Source organism: Populus euphratica, unplaced genomic scaffold (assembly GCF_000495115.2).
Source record: "Populus euphratica unplaced genomic scaffold, PopEup_1.0 scaffold496.1, whole genome shotgun sequence".
NCBI classification, from domain to species: Eukaryota; Viridiplantae; Streptophyta; class Magnoliopsida; order Malpighiales; family Salicaceae; genus Populus; species Populus euphratica.
In genome coordinates, this window is record NW_011500373.1 from 47,221 (window position 1) to 65,933 (window position 18,713).

At 27.9% G+C, this 18,713-nt stretch overlaps 1 protein-coding gene across 1 annotated transcript; it reads right to left on the minus strand.

Moving 5' to 3' along the window:
* Window positions 1-2,710: 2,710 nt before the first annotated feature.
* On the minus strand, window positions 2,711-7,471 carry LOC105114157 (zinc finger CCCH domain-containing protein 3). The gene is made up of 7 exons (XM_011010618.1): window positions 7,080-7,471; window positions 6,207-6,376; window positions 5,981-6,034; window positions 5,187-5,303; window positions 4,766-5,080; window positions 3,566-3,841; window positions 2,711-3,381 (listed from the first exon to the last, which is right to left on the minus strand). The coding sequence occupies exons 1-7, from the start codon at window positions 7,147-7,149 to the stop codon at window positions 3,025-3,027; spliced, it is 1,359 nt and encodes a 452-aa protein (XP_011008920.1). The 5' UTR covers window positions 7,150-7,471; the 3' UTR covers window positions 2,711-3,024.
* Between the last annotated feature and the right edge of the window lie 11,242 nt (window positions 7,472-18,713).

Sequence of the window (18,713 nt, forward strand, 5' to 3'; positions counted from 1 at the left end):
TTTTTTCACCGTCTGTAACTTTCAAGAACTCTCCATGTTCGTCTTCTAGCCTTTCCATCATATATAATCCTTTACTTATTACATTGATGCCCTGCTATATACTTATCTCCGTATTTAAAGCGCCAATATAATCTCTCTCTTTATTTTTTTGTTTATATAAGTATTTAATTGGATATTTACCAATGATTTTATCAGCAGATTTTATTAATAAAATTAATTTTATTGGTATAAATAACATGTTATTACATTTTTTAATTTTATTTTAATTATTTTTTATTATTATAATTGTTTCGGTGTATATTGAAAGAATATTTTCATCAATAATCTGTATTGTAATTTATTGTTAAAAATATTTTATTAATATTTTTATTTTATTTATTAATTTTCTAGTAATGTTTATTATAAGAAAAAGAGTCCATCTCCACCTACTGATGAATTGGTATGTAGCTCATTTTGAAAAACTTTCTACATCTCCTTAACCAGCTTTTTGGATTCTCTCCATGAAAGGTTGTTAACTCCCCTTTAAGTCAAGCTCCGTTATATCCTTTTTTGCTCTTCTTGAATCTCATTGCCCTATCTTCTCTGATTACTTCTTTGATGAGAAAGTATTCCATCTGTTTCCATACCAAGTCTACCTTCCTTGTCGCCATTTTTGTTCCCAGTAAGAATCTGTAATGTGGCTATGATGGAATCCATCTTCAATTCCAGTTGTTCATTCTTCCTAGCTTGATTATAAGCCATCTTTTGTAACTTTTCGTGTAGTTATTGTATTTGTTCATCCATCTTCCTTCCATGCTCCTCGTCAACTTTGATCTTATTGTTATCAACCATTGTATTGCGTTGATTCTACTTGATTATTCTTTGTGATCGAGGAGATCGAGCTCTTATACCAATTGTTAAGGATCTCCTCAACAAACAAGACTTTAGAAGAGAAGCGAGGGAGAAGTAGAAGAAACTGAAAAGATGTAGAAATACACTTCATTTCTTGCTTGTCTTTCAAGTTCTCCATTTACATGGACTTGTTGATTACAACTAATCTCCTCTAATCGATGCTTATATACTTGGACTGGTTGATTACAACTAATCTCCTCTAATCGATTCAAGCGACTCCAACTAGCTATAACAGCCTAATCAACTAGTTGTAACGACTTAACTACCATATCCCACCTGCAATATTCTAGTTGCTGCTCCTTCCCGCCTTTTCTTTTTGGTATCAGTCACATGTCAATTATCCTTCCTTTAAACTGATTTTGCAAGAGCAAAGTTATCATCCACATTAGTTGTCTTTAAACTGATAAAAGACATCTACAGAGATCTCTTCTATAGGAGAAAACTAACAAAAAGCTTATTTCTCTTGAGTTTTCCTTCTCTAATCATGGTTGATTACCAATAATCACGTAATTAGAGTTGTTCATGAGACAAATTTGTTCAATAAGCTAACCCAAATCCTATGATTATTAGACGGGCTTGGGTAGAGACTCTCGATGATATATGAATATCCACACACATATTTTTACCTCAGAAAACCATGGGTCTAATAAAAAAATAAAAAAAACATTTTTCTTTTTTATTTTCATTTTTTTGCCTTTTCTAACTTTTTTTTCCAATAAATTTTTCTTGCAAAAAAGTCATTTGTTGAGAACAGAGAAGAATTTTTCCATTGAAAAAATAAAAAAGTAATGGCAAGATTATAGTTATTTTTCATTAAAAAAAAAGAAAAACATAATTTATAAATCTATATAAAATATCAATTATTTCATTCAAATTAGAAATTATCATGCAAATTTTATACTTGTTAACTTAAAAAATAAATCTATATTAGAATCATAATAAAAACAAATAAATTTATAATACTAATTAAATATGAAGATAAAAAAAGAAATAATAATTTAAATTACTAAAAAATACTTGAATATAGTAAAAAAATTATATTATTCATTATTTTATTTATTTATTTATTTATTTATTTGAAAAACTTGCGATGAAAAACTATGAAAAACATTTAAAATATGTTTTATGAAAACAATACAAATCTAAAAAACTAGTACACCTAGAGAAATATTATTTTTGAGCAGTAAATTTCAAATTCTTTTTAACTTTTTTTAACAAAAAAAAAAAAAAGAACTGAAGTGTTACTTTTATCTATACATTTTTTTACAGCTAAACAACCAACATCATTTCTGGGTAAAAGGGCGACCCACCTTTCGTTTTTCAACGTCCACGCAAATCCATGAAATTTAACAGCCGGTTGGCGGGGTATGCTAACTTTTTACATGAATAATGAGCAATCTCTAGGTGATGTCCAACAAAGGAATAAGAAAGCCGGGAAACACTTCCGACCGAGAAACAAGAGTTCGGGACAATAAAAAATGACCACGTCAAATGCCCCGCCGGAGGAAATTCGGCAGAAGGAACGCCAGAAGCTCACACAACGGAGGCTTGCTACAAGACATTAGCATCCGTACCAAACAACCAAGCTACTCTCAGCAATTATGCATGCTCTTCCCAACCCCAACAGCACAAAAAAATAAATAAATAAAAGGGAAAATACAGTCTCTTATATTCAAGGCGACCAAATACCCAAGTCATTTTTCTAATGCTTGCACTTGGCTCTCTCGTTTACTGTGAACAGCAGCTAATGCATTTTGAATCACGCGGCCAACATTTCATCCGTATAATGCACAGACAACATATGCTTGTGGTGCCTGGCGACCATTAAAAATGAAACATTATAGCATAATCTTGTTATGGATGGATATCGCCGAAGCAAGAAGAACACATCCAAGGGACGAATATCACAAATTTCACCTGCATTTTATTCACAACAAAAAACGCCTTCCACCCCCCCATCATTTATGCTCATTACGTTTTAACTTCAAACCACCTATAACACTCCGCAGAAACACAGGTGAAAAGGGGGGGATAGAGGTCTTGTGACAAAAATCTCCTTTAAAGAGTATCGAGTATCCCCAAAAAAAAAAAAAAAAAAACAGAACAAAATGGTGAGACCTGAGCTGAATCAAATTAATCATGTGAAGGTTCCGAAGAAGCCTGTGATGAGTGTGGTGGTGGGGAACCAGCATGCTCAGTTGGATCATCCAAAGTCTTCGTGTTTGAATCAGAATTTTGATGCTTGTTGTAGCTTGCACCATCAGGATTCCGGATCAGATCAGGAAGTTTAGACAAGGAAACAGGAGTTGCAGATGACAGGGCTGCTTGTGCCATTCTTGGATAAGTTACCAGAGATGAATCCCTCATAGATAGAGAGGGCAGGCTCAGACTATAGCTATAAGGGTATGTAGGTAAGGGGTGATCATATCTGCAAGTTGGGCCAAACTTGCAGATTCCATACATACTGTAGTCTGGGCACACAGCTTGCCCCTGCATGTGAAAGAAGAGCAAAGAAATCAATGTTTTGCCATATAAACTCCTTTAATATAGAAATAGTTCACCAGTAAATTTAAGATTCCCACTAAATTAAAACAACCAGAATTATTCAAGCGAAATTGTTTCATGTAAGATACTGACTCCAGGCCACCAAATGTTAAGTATACAGAGAGCTTACAGGTCTCAAGGGAAGGCCAAATGGGCCCATAGTGCTGGTTGCTAGTTGTGCAATCCTTTCTTTTGGGTGATGGTACTTGCAGTCAGAACCATATTTGCAGGTCCCAGAACTCATAAAATGCCGGCATTCTGGTTGATCAGGTCTCTCAGGGAGAGCAGGAATGGCTGCTGATAACAAATGTGCCTGCCCACTAGAACCGGAGTCGCCGTGGTTTCTCGAGTCATAAGCACGGCTGGATCCCAGAATACTAGAAGAAGACATAGGGTTCGAGTTTCCCTGGTAAACAAATAAAACCATGATATGAGATGCAATAAAAAATTTAAAAATCCCTTTCCCCAAGAAAATGCAATAAGAGAATAACTAGATGCAATATTAAAAAAGCCAATGAGCAAACAAATATAAAAAGTTTGAGAGAGTTTATTGTGACTATTCCTAGGCTGCATTGCAGAACACTGCTGCATGCATATGTCCCAATACTAATTTATGAAGTCTCGGTGTCAGTTCACAACTTTTTCCACAGGGACAGGGACCTTTTTTTGTTTTCTGAGAACTAGCACCACCAGATGATGGATGCGGGAGTATCTTTATTGCATCAAATAATCTAGACAGATCAATTGTTGCTCGAGAAATAATAATAATTTCCCTTCCATAATCCCAGAATTTCAATACAAAACCACATAGGAGAACTTTTTAAATCCTTTACTTGTTTGAGTCCATCCTATAATTAATACTTTTTGAGCATGAACCTGCAGCCCAACTACCCCACTCCTCCAAAACAATTGCCTTGCCAGATAATAACAAAAAGGCAGCTAATTCTTTGATGTTGGATGTAGAGGTATCATCCTACAACTTTATTCACATTAACAAGGCAACTCAAAGTTGCAGAACTAATTCAGTCAGCATGACAGACTCAAGTAATCATACTTCTTAAGAGTTTGATTTTTAGTTAATATGATGCAGTACACACTTCAGAAAGGTGCAACGATGAAATCAATCACAGAGGGAACCAGAACACGGTGAAGTGGATTGCATTGATTATGGGCATCATAAATTCATAATGTGAAGTTCTGATAACTCACATTTTTTGGATTAAACTATGAAACAATGAAAATGCAATGACAAATCACAGAAAAACAGAACCTTCCTAACCATCATGCCACATTTATGTCAATCATTTATGGCAAAAGAAATTTTAATTACCACATAGGTGTTCCAGCCTGGTACAGGAACAATGCCTTGAGGAGGAGAAACAACAACAGGCATATAAGCCTGTGGACCCTGTAAGTGTGTACCAGACATATACGGTGGTGCTCTTGGTAATGACCATGTTGGAAGTCCACCTACATAAGGCAGACCTGAAGATGGAACAATTGGTGATCCTGTAGATCCAAAGGCAGCAGCTCCAGTAAGAGGCAAGCTAGTTCCAAGTGATGCAGGCTGGGGATGGTGGAATTTGCATGCCACTCCAAATTTACATGATCTGGTCCGCGTGTAGTAAGGACATGATTTTTCATCCTAAAAGTACATATTTCTAAGTTAGAAAGTCAATTTATCTGGTCTACAGCACTTAGTAAACATTAGGAAAGCCAGGAAAAAAACAAATCCAGATGTCAGGAAACACCTGACGCATTGGAAGGCCTAACACATTGAATGAAACTGGTCCTGCACCATTCCTGTCTCTTGGATGATGATATTTACAGGTTGATCCATATTTGCAAGTTCCTGTCTTTATATAATACTGCAATGGACATTTTGAATCAGAAAGGTATAAATTACAGAGTTTTCTGTAAGGCATTATATCTAACATGGAATTTAACTAGTATTCCCTCAAAAAAGGAATCCCTTGTGTTTACCAATAACCATTGATAAATTGTTGAGCGTCAAGTCAATCTCCTCATCTCATAGAATTCCAGACACATGTAATGAAGATCAAATCCAATCAAAATCTTTAACTCTAAATCAAGCATAATTTCTTATTTATCTAAAAAATCATGAGCTTTGAAGAAGAAAGGCTCATGGAAAACTCTAATTATTCGGGTAGACTAATGTAGTAATTGACTTCAGCCATCACAGGTATCTCAAACAACCAAATGCGATCTCTTTGTGGAGAAGAAAAAAAAAAACAAAAAGAGGCACTCATGGTAAAAGCATGATTTGACTATAGTTTCATAAGGTGGTTGATAACATATGTCGACACTAATATGTGAATTTCTCTCCTTGCATTGGATTCACCACAAAAATGTACTACTATCAATTTACCATGATAATAAGCAAGAGAAAAAGGATAGAAGAGAAACACGATAGGCATATGTTAACAGGCCAATTCTTTTTCTTTTTTTTTAATGAAATTTCCCATGGTCATCAATGAAATGAAGCTCAACTTCTTTTCAAGAGACAGGGCAAAGAAGAATTTACCCCACAGTCAGGTTGTCCGATTCTCTCTGGAAGTTCTTCTCTCAATTGAGTGCCCTGTACAGAGAATAACAAAACCAGAACCACAAACTATTGAGAAAGCTAGGTAATAGTAGAAGACATGCACATTAGACAGAATTTACATCAAGTAGGCCCAGGGCTAAACATCGAAACCACAGGTATGGGCCAAAGAGAAAATAACAAATTCTAAAGCAACGATGCATTTTACCTGGGCAGCATAAATAGGATGATTATAACGACAATTGCTTCCATAACCACAAAATCCAGTCCTTAAAAAATATCCACAATCTGGCACGCCAGGACGATCCGGGTATGGACTTGATTGAGCCATACCACCTTGCTCTTGAGGATCATGTATCTTCAAACGCCAAAATGCTTCTGCAACACATAACAAGGCCAAAGAATCAAGTTAAAAGCCCTCACAGCCTACACAAGGATTACATCATTAACTAGAGCACCTGTCCACAAAGCCACATGAGAAACTAATTAGCAAAAGTCTGTAACAAGTTTGGACTTCCCAAACCAAAAGGAACCACATAATATAGATCAAATTATTTACTACAATAACAGAAAAGTAAAAAGAAACCCACATTAATTAATAATTTGCTAAAACACACAAAACATCAAAGAAAGTAACAAACTTTCCAATTCCAGCAACATTAGGAATCACAATAAAGAAACAGGAATCCGCAAAAGCTTCATTTCATCAATTTATACATTGATTGCATCAAGCGCCCCCAAAACTCTTGATACCAAAAACCCACCAGTGATCAACAAATTGATAACAAAGCCAGTTACAACTTGCCTAAACCATATAATACGATTACAAACACAAATCAATAATTACAGTTTTTTTCCAGACAAGACAAAAAGAGGCCAGTAACTTGTAGCATGTTCCTTAATCAACCATCCACAGCAAAAATATGCATCTGTAATTGTTGATGACAGCAACAAAAGCAAACTACCAGACCATGATCACATCACTTTAGAAAAACCCAAAAAGGCCCCAAAAAAAAAAAAGAGGCAGATCTTCACTGCCTCAAGGAAAGAGTACACACATAAATATGATGCTACTACCTACCTTCAATGTTATCAGCAGATTGATTTGACACAGCATTGCTCTTAACCTGCCTGTTGTTGTGGTCTGGCATCACAGCACAGTTTCTATGAAGCAATAATAAAGCGTTTTCTTTTTATGTAATTTATCAGTAATTTCAGTTTCCACTTAAAAGCAACAATCAAAACTAACCCCTAATTAAGAAATAGATAAACAACCCAAATTTTCATTCCTCAACACAAATCATCTAACCCCGAAAAGAAAAGGAAAAAAAAAGGGTTTCTTTATTTTGAAAGAAAAATATCAATAAAATATCTTGTATGAGTTATGGAGGTAATGTGTGAGAGAGATTGAGATAAGTAAATGAAGAAGAAAAGGAAGAATCCAATAGTGTAAGAAATATATTCCAGTTAGATTTTATAAATAAATAAATAAAAATAATAACCTCTCCCTTTTACCCTTTTAATTCTTTATTTTTTTGAATTTTCTTTTGATTTCTGTGGAGTGATGGGAACTGAGTTGGGATCTCCTCCTCTATTCGAAGGAGTGTGAAACCATTTAACATAAAGTAAGTTCTCGTTCGTGTACGAATTCTATTTATTGTCTGATGAATTTACCATTTTGCCTCCAAAGCGGGCTAACCTTTTTATTTCTGTTATTAGCCAACGGTTTTTGTTTTTTAAGTTTAAAACGTGTTTTAAAATTATTTTAATATATTTATTAAAAATAAATTTAAAAAAATATTTTAATATATTTCTAAAAATTAATTGATGATTACTTTCAGTAAAAGGAAGACCTCTGCACCGTTGATTGCTGCTTTGCGGAGAAATGGATCCCGTCCAAGTTTTCTTTGGAAGTTAGATTACCAGAGTACCCCTGCTGTGAAATCCATGCTTCGTACATTTAATTATTAATTAATTAATCCGTACTGGTGTTCGAATCAAAATGTTTTTAACTTAATAAATGCAAAGCTATTGTGAATATGTTATGAAATTATGAAAAAAATTTAATTATAAATAAAAAATTTAGTGTATATATTTAATAAAAAATACGAACAACATGTTCCAATAAGTGTTATAAGAGGTTGTTAATGCTATGTCACGAGCGGGATTTTAAGTTAATTTTTAACATAATTAAAAAAATTAATATTACAAATATGTTTCATTATACCATGATTTATATAATTAACAAATTTAAAGATATTATTTGCACTTGATAAAATAAATTTAAATATGTATAAACTAATAAATTCAAAAAATTGTCAATATTAAATTGAAAATTTAATTTTTCTTATAAAAAAGACAAATAGGTAAGTAAATACTTAATTTATATCCTCAATTTTTCTTTTAATTTATATATTTTAATTATTTTACCTTAAATATTATCTTTTCTTAACAAGAAAAAATTATTTTTATTTTTATAAATACATCAAATAAATACGGTTTGTTTTATATCAAATATGAAAGAAAACATAAAGAATTATTTTTATTTTTATAAATACATCAAGTAAATACGGTTTTTTTTATATCAAATATGAAAGAAAACATAAAAATAATTCATAATATATTTTTGAAACATTGTAAAAAACCAAAAAACTAAATACCATTTAAAAAATAAGCTAAATAATTTAAAAAATAAAAGAGAGGGTACCAGTTTAAATGTAAATAAAAAAATTAATGTAAATTAAATGATATATTAAAAATAATTAAAATTTTAAAAAAATAAATCAAGATTAATAAAAAACAAAAATAGTCATAGATGGGCTGAGCAACCCAGGTTTGCATGCATGGCCAATTACCTAAGAGGCCAGAAGTACCTAGGTTGTTTTTTCTCTTATAAAATTGATGACGTGTTGAGTTTTTTTTATTATTATTATTTTAGATTGGATAACAAGTTGCAAACGAGCTATCATTTTTTATAATATTTTTTAATTAATTCTCGTGATTGAAAAATCAAAATTTAAGTATGAGGATTTTAAATAATTATATATCAATTTACTTTTATTTAAAAATATCAATAAATCAATTTTTCATCCCAAAATACCCCTAAATCTACCTTTTTCTCTTATAATATAAAAGGCAAAAAAAAAAATTAAAAAAATTTTCTAGTTGAATGGAACTCATTCATTTTTTAAAATTTTCTAGTTGAATGGAACTCATTCACATCAAAAATATATTATTTTTGTTGCTAAAACATAGATAACAAATGATTTTTCTCTCCTCTATTATTTTTCAGTGTATCTCTCCTTTATTTCAAATTTAAGAGTTAAAATATGAATAAAATAAAGTTTATGATCAAAATAATAAATTGTAAAACTAAAAACATCAAAAATAATTTTGGTAAATTTTTTAAAGGCAAAAATCTTTTAAAATGCATGTTTTAGTTAGTTAAAAAATAAAATAAAAAACCTTTGTATTGTTGCTTCATATTCAATATAACATCTCAAAAGCTTTATAAAAAAATTATTTAGCACAATTTTTTACTAACATGAAATAAAAAAGTTGAATTAAAAAAATGATAAAATAAAAAAATTTCCAAGTAAATCCATAATCTATTTGTGGGTAAACATTCAATTGATGAAAAAAATGAAATTAAAATAAATATAGGGCTAAATAATTTTTTATAAAGTTTTTGAGACGTTATACTTGATTTTGTAAAAAAAAACATTTTTTATAAAGTTTTTGAGATGTTATACTTGATTTTGTAAAAAAAAACATTTTCTTGTATAAAATAACATTTAAAGACTAAATTGAGTTTGAAGCAACAATACAAATGTTTTTTATTTTATTCTGGACCAACAGCAGATTTATATGACATCATCACGTCAAGTATACTCCAACATCAAAAGAGACGGGGGTGTTTATGTCTTTTGGTTTATCATTAATGGACAAAAAAGTAGGCGTGAGTATCACATGGTTTAATACTTTGGTTCTGTAAGGAAAAAAAAAAAAAAACAATTAGAAAAGAGAAATCGTCACCGTCAAAGAGCGCGAACCTGAGTGGGCGGCGATGAGATGTGGGCCATCGGGTTTGAATTCCAGGTGGGACCCAAATCAAGTTCCACCTGCTCACAGGCACCGAAATGACAAGGCTATCCCGGTAGTACAGTTATTTCTTCAGCGGTGATAGCGATGTAGGGGCATTTCAGTCATTGAAAAAGTATAAGGCGCAAAATCACTGAAAAATATCTCCTCGACGATTAATTGATGGGTTTTTTTTTTTTTTTTTACCTGGCTGTAGGAAGAAGATGCGAAAAATCGTCGCCGTTAATAGGTGGGAGTGATATGGACCGTTGGATATGAATTTCTTTTATTTAATGAGGTCAGGGAACCCATAGATCCCGGGAAGTGGAAAGAAAAGAGCTTGTCTCGGACTCGCTCCGTAGAGGAGGGTAGTGGGTCCCGACATTCATCGGATTGTCATGGCCAATGAAAGCGCGTATTTTTATTTATAAATGTATTAAAATAATAATTTTTATTTTTAAAATTTATTTTTAATATCACCTACTAAAATATTTGAAAATAAATAAATTAATTTGAAATAAATAAATTTTTTAATTTTCTTAAAAAATATTTTAAAAATATAAAAAATATGGACTAGAATTAACTACCAACGTACATCATTCAACTCCGTTTAAACAACCCTATCATTTTTATGTTTGCTATAGAAGATTAAAAATAACAAGAAAACGACATTTTCCTTCGGTAATTTCACGGTGTCATTATTTGTTATGTAACTATCTGGGGGCGTTAATGTCACTGTATGGTCTTCATCGCTGAGACCATATATGTTCCTGGTGTCTGCCCTATACTGCGGGATGCGGGTTTGTATTATTTTCCTAGTAAAATATTTCACCATCGCAAGTATATTTTAGTCTCGATAAATTAAATAAATTGATTTTAATTAAATTATATCAAAAAAATAACAATAACAAAAAAAACATATATGTAAAACTGATCAGTGAGAACCAAAAAAACAATACAATATCAACTTGAATTAAATACAAAATTTAAAATAACAAAACTTTTATAAAAAAAGTTTAAAGAAAAAAAATAATAAAAATAAAGATCAAATTAAAAACAATGATGTATGATCAAATAAATATTAACATGTTGAATTTTTTAAACATATTTTTTATATAAAAATTATAAATGTAAATAAAAAAATTTATATATGCATCTAATTAAATAAACCACTAATCATTATGTAAATAAATAGAAAAAAAGTAATCAGTAATATATAAAAACATAATTAGAAAAATTAGCATACCAATATAAATAAAGATATTTAATATCGTAATACGGGTCATTTAACTAATTGTATAATAAATTTGTTTATGAAAAATAATTTTTAATAAAAAATGACACACGCATAAAATTTATTAAATAGAATAAAATTTAAAAAACAAATACTATGCAAGGTTGCTCATATTAAAGATTTTATAAAATAATATGTAATCTATATAAAATACATAAAAAAATTACAAATAAATTATACTGACATCTAAAAAAACTAAACACGTCCAATATAATTAAAACATAACCGTTAATCAAGAAATGCAGAAATGCTAAAGAATCCAAAAATACCATAGAGATGATGTATTAATTAAAATTTAAAACTTATAACAATTATTTAAAAAAAACACATATAAAAAAGCCAATAATATATGAAAAAAACTAAAAAATAAAAAAAATAAAAGTTAGGCGGTATTGGGTATGATAAGCTAGCTCAACACCTAGCCTAATCAAGACAAGGTTTGCATGCACCTTTAATGTTTTTTAAAGTTTAATGGGACGAATGATATGATTTTTTGATAAAAATAGATGAAGTATTGTTTGGAAATTCTAGAATTTGGCTATTGATGTGACCAGAAAAACAAGGTTGTTTTGTTTTATAAAAAAACTCATTTTGACCCAACTATCTAGAAAATACCCTGGGAGTCCTGTTAAACCAATTCATAGCCTTCAAAAACACAAAAACCCGATCCAAAACCCGAAACTATCCTGAAATAAAAAATCCTCCCTAGTTTAGATATATTTTTTAGATGTTTTCTGAGATATAATAACACATAATCCTAATTCTTCTCGTCATATGAAATCATTTAATACAAGATTTGATAATTTTTTTGGCCAAATCTTTCCCATCACTAACTTTTTATCTATAGTTCAGAATCTAGCAATCTTCTCTTTCTCTTTCATTAAAAAAAAAAACTAAAAAATAAATAAAATTTGACATCAAATGTGTTTTTAAATATTACAAAGACCGATATAACAAATACATATAAAAAATGCATATGAACTTTTTAAATCAATTATAGATCTGCCATCAATTTTACCCGAATTTTTAACCTAAATATTTTATTTTTCAGTTTAACTATCACCTCTTAAAAGACATGCAATTAGTTTTTAATGGGCTTAATTGTGCTAAAAAAAATTCAAAGAGTAAGATAAATGTTTTTTTTTTAAATACAGTAATGTAATAATTGTCAAATAGTGAAGAGTAATTAGGTGAACAGTAAAAAAGCCATGTGATTTGGAGTTGTACTTAATTATTAATGTACATGGTAGGATAAATAACATTATTATTATGTTTTTTTAATAGAAATTGTACATGTTGGTAATAGACTTTTTGGTTCATTTGTGTTCAATTATATTTTTATATTAATATTTGATTTTATAATCTAAAATAATTCTAAACCTACTTATACTTTTAAGAAGAAAAAGTCAATTTTATTTCAAATCTCATAATTTATTTTAAATTTAGTTATTTAGATGTGCGGTGAAGGAAAAAAAAAAGAAATTAAGTTATTGTCCTCTTTATCATGCATTGATCATAATTATTTAATTTGAATTTAATATTTTAGTTTCAAGTGCCATTATAAGAAAAATGAAAGGATCTTGATAAAAGTCCGGTGTTCAAACTGAGCTCGGGATAAAATCACTAATTTTCTAGTTTTAACAATCTAACTAGCCTTTACATGATGAAAATACAGGTAAATTATTGTAGTTACCTATAAAAAGATTTTATTTTATTTATTTAAGGACTTTACAATAATTAAATTATTTTTCATTAAGAAAAAAAATTAATTACATTTTGTAGAGAAAGGTTTTTAAGATTGATCAATCCTTGTAACTAAAAAAAAATTGAATCCGATATAATTATTTTTATTTTCTCTTGTTATAACCCTTAAATGTTGTTCTTTCAGGAGTCCTGAAATGTTAGTATTTCCTATCAAGATTAAATATTTTTAATTTCTAATTCAATCAAAATAAAATATATTTGATTTATGGTCAAATGAAGATAAAATATATCTGATTTATCAAAAATATTTGAATTTAGTACTTGATTGTATTAAAAAAATAATAGGTTTAATAACTTACTAAATTCATAAGCATCTAAACTCGGTGATGCAAAATAATAAATAGTTTTAATTTTTTTATAATTAGTTATTTAAAAAGTAGTTTCAAACAAACAAATAAACAATTACAATACACACACATAATTCTCTAGTTTTTCAACAAGAAATTTAATTCCATCTTAGTGAGATGGGTATCCCTAATCGTTGTTACTGATTTTGTTGTAACTTAAACATGTAAAGGAATATGCGTTCATTTATCAATTCAAAACTTAGTTGCATGGGTTTTAGAGTTTTATCATATTCTTATATCGTTATAAAGAAAATAATTGTTGATTTTAAATAAAAGTTATCACCGAAAAAAAATGATTATTACATGCAATTGAAAGTAGCTGCGGTTTTAAATTTTGAATTTCTTCTAATGCCAATATTAAAACAGGGAATGGAATTCAATAAAATCCCAAAAACTTCAATTATACAACCATCTTCAAAGTATTCGTTCTTGACCAAAGAAAACAAAAGGCAATGCTTGAATTATACAATATTAAATTTAGCTAGCAAGCACTTTTAATACATGTTTTTTTTTTGTCAACCTTTGTTTTTTATAGTATTTTTTATTTAAAAGTTTTAATACATGTTTTTTTTTGGTCAACCTGTGTTTTTTATAGTATTTTTTATTTTAAAAACTTAAATTAATTTATTTTTATATAATTTTGATATTTTAATATAAAAAATAAAAAAATATTATACATTACTGTATTGAATTCAAAAGTCTTTGGAACACGACGTTAACCGGAAAAGTGGTGATTGTGTTGTTTTTTTTTAAAAAAACCACTGGCCATGAAAAGCCATCCCCAATTTTAGTAACGTGTGTGTTTGTGGGCTGCCATCCACTCCCTCCGTTTTGTGTGGACCAACCATGGCGGGCTGCCATCCACCTGGCTCCCTCCGTTTTGTGTGGACCAACCATGGAATAATATTTAATAATTATTTTTTAAAATATTTTTTGTTTAAAAATATATTAAAATAATATATTTTTTTTTAAAAAAATTATTTCTAATATTAACACATTAAAATAATTTAAAAAATAAAAATATTTAAATTTTTTAAAAATACTTTAAAAATATAAATAAACACAAGGATTGATATTGTTGGCAGAACTTCCACCCCCAGCAAAATAAAGGAAAAGGCTCGTAACTCAAGCACGAACTCTAACAGGTCAATACAAGGGGAACCTCTTAAACACTTTCCACATAGGTCAAAATTAATCAGCACATAGGATGTTCGCTTCATCGTATCAGCCAAATTTTAATTAATATTTATTACGGAATGATCGGCATCATTAAATTGACCTCATTGATATTAGTGTTATTTAAAAATATCAAATCTTTTATTTGTAAAAAAGAAAATAATTACATTGAGGCTAACATCATCCAAAGATGACTAAAAGGGGATAGAGAGGATAATTAAATAAACCAAATTAAAATTGATTTAATTATTCATTTTTTTAAAATAATACAATGAATAAAAAATATACTTAAAATAACATGATTAAAAAATTAATTTTTTTAAAATAATATAGTTTTAAAAAAAGTATAGGTCGCATGACAAAGGGAGACGTGCTGTGCGATATTATAATTACAATAAAAAATGTCATTTTCCCAGCCGTAGCAATTGGTCACATTTATGTGACCTGCAAGTCTTACATAAATATTTTATTTTCATAAATGAGTTTTCAGCTTTGCTATTTTTGATATATTTTGTAGCCATTTTGTTATCTTGAAAACAAAATTCCCAGTTACTCTGGCAAGGGTAGTATCGTCTAAGTGAGAAAACTTTGGACCAAGGAAATCTATTGCACCTCCCAGACAGTGTCAGAAATGAAGTGGGTCCCAGAAAAAGAGAAATTATATGGTAGTGTCAGAGAGACTAGAGAGTAGTCGTACTGAGCCACCAAAAGCAAATACGATTGCGTTAATAGAAAGCGTGGTGTGAAAAAGTAGGAAAACATAGCTGTCACGAGCCACAGTCCTCCGCCTTGGGGGTTTGTTTTTTTGGAAGGAGGAGAGTTTTTATTTTTAAAAGCACGTATAAAAAAATATTTAGAAATTTATTACATTTTATATTTATAGATAGCGTGCTCTTAATATTTATAAAAAATATTTAAAATGCCAGTAATAAAAGAATTTAAAATAATTATACCTAAAAAATAAAAAACTCTAAATAATTTATCTTTTTTTTGGAATGATCCAATTCGGTATTTTCATAATTTAATTTAAATTAACATTAATTTTAACAAAATAATTTAGCTAAGCCATAATCAACTCAAAATCATTAATTCTTTTTATAAAATAATCTAATTATCAACTTAAATTACATCTAATTAACCTAACTACATAAAATCCTAAATTTTTCAAAAAAATATCTCTAATTTGAAACCATAATATTATATAAAATTGAATTAACATATATTAGTATAATCATATCAAATTAATAGAGAAAAAATATTCAATATATCTCTAAATATAAAATGTGAATAATAATAATAATCAATCATGATTGTTTTGGCTGAGAAAAAAAAACAATAAAAAAATGAAAAAAAAAATTTGAGTATTAATTTTATTTAAATAAAACTAAAGATGTTATCTAACTCATGTATCACAGATAATAATTACAAAATAAAATCACAGATAGTAACTGTGACTCAAGTGTTAAAATAAACAAATGCAATTTATAAAACTGTGGACATATATCCCTAAATATTTTAGTCATCGTATTACTTTATTTATTTTTTACTATGCTAGAAACGAAAAAACTAAAAAAGATTTATGGGATTTTTTTATCTACTATTCTTCCGTCGCCTTGCTGATGACAGATGCTGACACCTTTTGACCTGACCAATCAATTCTCTCGATTTGATCCAAATTTTCCACAAGACGACTTCTTCTTCTTCTTCCAAGTGCTGCCATCGGTCTTGAGATGTATGACCACAACGACCAGTCGTTGTTTCGTTCACTCTATGGTTTTACTAGTCCACGTCTTAACGCGTATAAATAATAAGCAAATATTTTTGGCCAAATAGGCATAGTATTGCTTAAATTGCATTTTATTTTCTAATAATTTTAATGATATACTTCCCATATTAATTCATTGTATTTTAAAAAATAAAATAAAATTATAGTGATTTCAAGATTTAAACTCCATTTGTCACGACCATTTGACCATGAAACGTTTCCTTTGGGCGGTTTAGATTGCACCCAAACGAATTCAACGGCGTAGCTACCTAGAAAGCTATTCGTGTTTACTCGTTTTTACCCCATGGTTTATGTTTTTTTTTTAATTATTAAATAAAGGTTTGTTTTAAATTTGAGTGAAAACTATGGTTTATAGCAGAATTTGAACTATGCTGAAAACCATGAGCTGTGTTTGTGACTTATTTCAAGAGCTTGTTTAGAAAGCGTGGGTTAATTTGTATTTTTTAAAAAATTATTTTTTATTAAAAATTTATTTTTATATATTTTAAATTTTTTTGATGCATTGATTTTAAAAATATTTTTTTAAAAAATAAAAAAATTAATTTAATATATTTAAATATACAAAATATTTTAAAAAGTAATTAAAACCCGACTTTCACACATACCCCAATAATTAATTTTAATTAAGAAACAAAAGCCAACTAACACCGTAATTTTGTCAACTTTTCAATATTTTTTTAATCGCAATTTGCCTTCCTAAATTCATAGAATACGAGTATTTAGCAGTTTGGAAAAATAATTCTACATATTAAAATTTCAGAAAAGAGAACACGTAGTTAAATTTATAAAATATTCAAAGTCAGGGACATTTTGGGATTTTACTGAACTTACGAAGTAGGCATTGAAAAATTTTAACTGCACGAAATAAATGTATTTTTTCTCAATTTAAAAAGAACTAGAATATAATTTTCTTTTTTATTTTTTAAAAAATAATTTTTAATTTTATTTATATTTATTTACTATTAAAAACATTGATCAATACAAAAAAAATAATTTTTAAGTAAAAATATTTATCTTAATTTTCATAAAAGTATTTTTAAAAAAACTTTAAGTGGTAAATATTTTTTAGAAGTTGTGAAAAATTTAGAAATGTCATATTATTTGCTGATTTATATTAAATTTGGTCATCTAACTTTTGATTGCTATATATATTTTTTTTTTAATACTTATTTTTTAATTTTATCTCATAAAATTTAATTTTTATATTAACTTTGATTCTTAATTTTATAACTGTTATTTTTTTTTATTAAAAAAAATTATCTATCAAATTTCATCCTTATTCTTTTGATTGTTACTTATTTTATTTAAAATAATATATAAAATTTTAATTATTATTATTTTAATTTCTTTATCTTTTATTTTTTAGATTTAATTTTTATTTTTTAGATTATTATTTATTTTATTTGAGATAATTTATAAAATTATATTTTTTTTAATTTTATTCTCATTTAATTTTTTTAATTTATAAGATTTGTTTATTATTATTTTAATAAATTTAAAAAAAATAAAATATTGATAGGTTATTTCCGAACTTATTTTTCATGACATAATCAAATATTAAAAATATTTTTTAATTTATTTTTTATTACATTACTTAGATATCAAAAAATAATTTATTTTTTTATAATATATATTTTTTTAAATTTATTTTTTAAAATTACTTTACATCAAATAAATAGTGCTAAGAGATTGATTTGATTCATGTGATAAAAGTTTACGTATCATGGTTTATAAAATGATTGATAGATACTAACCAAGTTATTCGTACATTAATTGTGGATAAGTTTTTTTTTTTTTTTGAGCGACGCCCGGGAAAAAAAGAAGTTTAATTGAAGAAATTTCGTACTTTAAAAGATTGATTGTCTTATAGCTAATAATTAGATTTTTTTTATTATCAAAAAAATATTAAGAATTTAAAGAATTTATTTATAATATCATTAAATCTAAGTAAATTTTAATTTTTTTAACTTATTTATTTATCTAACTCAAGTTTTTAATTAAAATTCTATTTATTTTTGCATTTTAAAAATATTTTTTTAAAAATTAGTTGATTTTTTCTTTACTTTAAATTAATATTTTTTTAGTATTTTTAAATTATTATTTTGATACATTGATGTTAAAAATAATTTTTTTAAAATAAAAAATATTATTTTAATATATTTTAAAATAAATTATTTTAATGTATTTTAATAATTATATTTTAAATTATTATTTTGATACATTGATGTTAAAAATAATTTTTTTAAAATAAAAAATATTATTTTAATA